The 4,073-nt window shown below is 48.9% G+C and overlaps 1 protein-coding gene across 3 annotated transcripts in view; it reads left to right on the forward strand.

The window, feature by feature from the left end:
* Nucleotides 1-2,049: 2,049 nt before the first annotated feature.
* The window catches only part of LOC119089687 (DNA primase large subunit), an 11,312-nt gene continuing 9,288 nt past the window's right edge, over nucleotides 2,050-4,073 (forward strand). Inside the window, exons 1-3 of one of the 3 annotated variants that reach the window (XM_037212495.1) lie at nucleotides 2,050-2,110; nucleotides 3,399-3,592; nucleotides 3,708-3,823. In XM_037212495.1, coding sequence (XP_037068390.1) covers nucleotides 3,409-3,592; nucleotides 3,708-3,823 — 300 coding nt within the window. In that variant the 5' untranslated portion in view covers nucleotides 2,050-2,110; nucleotides 3,399-3,408. Of the gene's footprint in view, nucleotides 2,145-2,524; nucleotides 2,616-3,398; nucleotides 3,593-3,707; nucleotides 3,824-4,073 lie in introns of those variants that run through there. The other 2 variants (XM_037212493.1, XM_037212494.1) reach the window with 2 other exon arrangements.

Genomic DNA, 4,073 nt, shown 5'->3' on the forward strand with positions numbered 1-4,073 from the left:
CTCAGCGCACAAGTCTAATTAGTTCAAATTGGACTGCATTATCTTTCTAAATCACTGCTCCAACCGGCCCCAGCCATTGGTTGGAACGCCGTCGTGGAAGCGATTTAATAAAATCAAAACAAAATTCTGACAAGTGTGTTAAATGGCACATGAAAGCCCTATATCAGTGCTATCGAATGCCAACAGTCACCATCTTTGGGTTCAATTATAAGGACCTTTCCCGAGCAGACGTATTATGGTCATCCCTTAACGACCAGGCAGGCAGCAGTTTTCAAGTCGCGGTCATGGTGGTGTGAAAGAATGACGTGTCGGGTGACGAGAGATTTACATTCAGCAAATAAGTCTTCAACAATAACATCATGTGCGGAAGGTTTCGCCTTGCGCGTACAAGTCAAAATATATTGCATTGCGCGCCGTATCTGTGCGAATCATCGCTCCGGCTGACATCCATGCATTGAATGATAGGCAGTCGGTGGTCCAACCTAATAAAATGGAAACCAATATCTGCCGAGTGTGTTATATTGGTAGCTGATAAACCCATGTAAGTGTCATAAAACACAGCCGCAATATTTTGATTCCTTGTGGCGTATTTTTCCCTGGTCACGACACTATGGTCTACTCTATGACCAGTCCAGCTGAAATTATCTATGAGCCGTCAGGCGGTGATTTGGACAAAACAGGCAATGTCGGCCAGTGGAATATTCGTATTGTCAGCTGATAGTGCTCTGACAATAACATCGTGTGTGCATGATTGCACCTTCCTGCGCATAAGCATAAGTACTGTAAATTGCACGCCTTATCTTTACAAACCACCGCTCCGGGCGGCACCCGACCGTGGAAAGATGCGCTGTTGAGTGGACGACCTAATCACTACCCGGCTGGCCCGGCCGGAGATTATGGCACTCACTCTGCGTGGTGTGTACCTACCCATCACGTGGACACGGCCTGGACTGCCGGGCGGTGGGGACATCCAGCTTACTGACGACGGACATTGCAAACACGACTACCTAACTGATGATCCGGACACAGCAAGTCTCCTCAGTCAATGCTCAGTAAACCTGTTCTGTGGCCGCCCGCACTCAGAGGACATTGACCCGTTGTTGCCGTGTCCCTGTGGACCTGGCTACAGTGCAGATGATACTTGTCCTGTGGTCGCGATCGCTGCGCGGATCTTGGCTGAAGACATTGTCAGTGAACTCATGACCTGTGTCTTATGCAGATGACCACCAAAAAGAAGACAAGATGTGCTCTGCGTACACAGCGCGGGCAACTTTGGACGCAGTAAATGCGCTTCCGTTCGCTGCCTGACAGTTATGACCGCCTGAGAAGTTCAGCAGGTTGATGATGGCTCTTAGGAACGGAAAGCAACGACGGACAAGTCGGTGTATTTGAATACTTTCCGACCAGCAGACAATGGGGGGTGCGGCGTGCACGCGAGGCGGCGCAGTACGGTGTTTTTCATCGCCACCATTGCACGGAGGGGACGAGAAGGATTTACAGCTTCTGAAATGTACCGTTTCTGATATTTGACCACCCCTGGGTTACGGGATATGTGATATAGAGGCCCCATTAGCGGTTAACGAAAGTAAATAGCCAGGGGTTGTTGAAAAGTATCCTTTTTATGGCGATGGGTGCTGCCAGGATTGCTGACAAATTGTTCAGCAGGTGTAATGCATTAAATTTATCAAAAGAGGCCATTTTTGTGCTTTGATGATCCCTGGTTTACACTAACCGTGGCACAGAGGTTGTATCTTCTGGACTGATATAAAAATGACCTTCATTACGCATTGATTGGTGCGTTTCTGTCGCGATCGTTGAACGATGAGCCGTGTAAAAAAGACAGCTCCTGGCAGACGTTGTTCCTAATATTTCAAAACTTCTGGGTCACGGACCGCGTGATCAGCGGCGTCTTCTTCTGGAACTTCGATTTATCAAAAATGACATCTTGAGTGGTGTGCAATGGACGCCTTCAGTACGTGATCACCGCTGCAGACAAATTATCAGTATGCAAGTAAATTGCAGTGTTTAAGGATATCATGGCGCGAGTGATAAACACCAGCAGCGCCAAGATTGGCTCATGCTAGGATTTTGGCGCCAAATGTTGGGCTTGGTAAGCACTTGTGGCTGCAAAGGCGAAACGTCAGGTAAATTTTGGGGATGTTATATTTTGGATCTAATTAATGCCCTGTCTGCAAACCGTAATCAGGACCTCTGAGATGTTATTGCCTGCCTGCAATGCCTGCTAGGAGCTGGCCCTAAATTTAGGCCATACATGAGATGACTAATGGGGAGGTTTCCTCGATTTGCCATAACAACCGTGGCAGGGATGGGGCAGTCTTGGCATTAAATTGCGCCCGGGTGTGGTGAGTGGTGGCTAAATGTGAAGCCTCTAAAATTATTGGAGAGATCCTAGAACGGCAGGGGCTCCCATCAAGCAAAGGCCTTCCTTGTAGCCATCTGCTTTCTAAGCGTGACTGACTGGGCGTCTGGCTAAAAAATATCTGATCGGTTGATCTTCACAATTGCTTGGGTCTGGCTACAACTAATAATGTATGATAATCCAATGCACAGGTTTGTGGTTGAAGGACTGATAGTCAACTAAGGTCAACCAAAAGGTAAGATTCAGGATTCAGGGTGCTTTAAGAATAGGAAGTGCTCCAGATCTTTGCAAACAGACATCCGACCTACTGCATAATCGGGAGCCCAAGATACTGTGTTTATAAATACAGATCTTATGAAATTCAGGTGTATAAATTCAGATGTTGATTGGCATTGGTCCCACTTGTACAGGTCCCACAAAGTTACATTTTTACAACACGTGATGATTTGTCCTCAGGAGTTATGTGGTGCTTTGCATTGTTGTATTACCCAAATGTTAGCAATATTAGCTCATTAATATCTGCTTGCATCAGCACTGGCAGCCTGCACATTGCAATATGAATGGTTCTGGTTACAATTACAATGAATTTGGGCTCAGTGTTAAAGTATGCACATTTAGCATGTCAGGTCATATGTTATCCTTATTATTCACCAGTTTACTGTGGATAACACAACTGCTAGCTGATGGCATGCTATAGCTCACCCCCCCCCCCCCCCCCATATGTGGTTATGGTCAAACCCTGTACCAAGTAAGCCAAGCCATCCCCCAGTTGCCACAAAACATGAATGCTGGGCTAAGGGTGGGTGTTCCTGCTATTTGGTACTACTGTATAGCTAAGCTTACTTGATGAGCTTACTGCTAATGAGGGAAGGAAATATTAGGCACTTGTATTGCACAGTAAGACATGTTTGTGTGCTATCATCATGGCAGCTGTTTTTATCATAAAATTTTTTGGTCATGTGATTGTCTATTGCTGATTTGGGCCAGCCATTCTGTGCTTATCCAGTGCTGTTTTCAGGTCCTGCAAAATGGATTTCAAGGTGGAGATGGGTTCAGCGTGGGCAACAGCACAGCAGAAGCAGAACCTGAGGAGACATGTGCAGCAGAGTGATGAAACCAGCTGCAACCAGCCACTTCAGATGTACCTGGTGCCACCAACAGGGGATGTGTCCCTGGAGGACTTCGATATTTTAGCTGCAGAGCGGTTGCAAGGTGTGAGCCTACTGGTGCTGTTCTTTATGAGACACGCTACAAAAGACATTGACACACAGATATGTAAACACTATCTGCTCGTCAGTCCGCCTGACCCGGCGCCCTCTGCTGACAGTGTTGCGCACCTTCGAGCGCGCCGGCCACGTGGGCAAGCAGAAGTTCTCCAGTGAATGGGTCGACTTCGTGCTGGCCGATCTGAGGCGACAGAAACTGACGACGTACACCCAGCTGGTGAGCCGCAGCGTGCGCTGGGCGGGGCAGGGGCGCCAGTTAGGCCGCTCGCTGCGTGACGGCTCGGCGACGTTCTGTCCTCGGCCAGCCCATATGGGTGCTGCAGTCGGGGTGTGGCGGCCCGGCGACGCGCCGTCCTCGGCCAGCCCATGTGGATGTTGCAGTCGGGGGGGAGGAGGATGATGGCGGGTCCCGCCCCGTGACGGTCCGGCGACATCCCGTCCTCGGCCAGCCCGTGTGGATGCTGCAG

This window comes from Pollicipes pollicipes, unplaced genomic scaffold (assembly GCF_011947565.3).
Source record: "Pollicipes pollicipes isolate AB1234 unplaced genomic scaffold, Ppol_2.1 Scaffold_3087;HRSCAF=3621_pilon_pilon_pilon, whole genome shotgun sequence".
Lineage (NCBI taxonomy): Eukaryota > Metazoa > Arthropoda > Thecostraca > Pollicipedomorpha > Pollicipedidae > Pollicipes > Pollicipes pollicipes.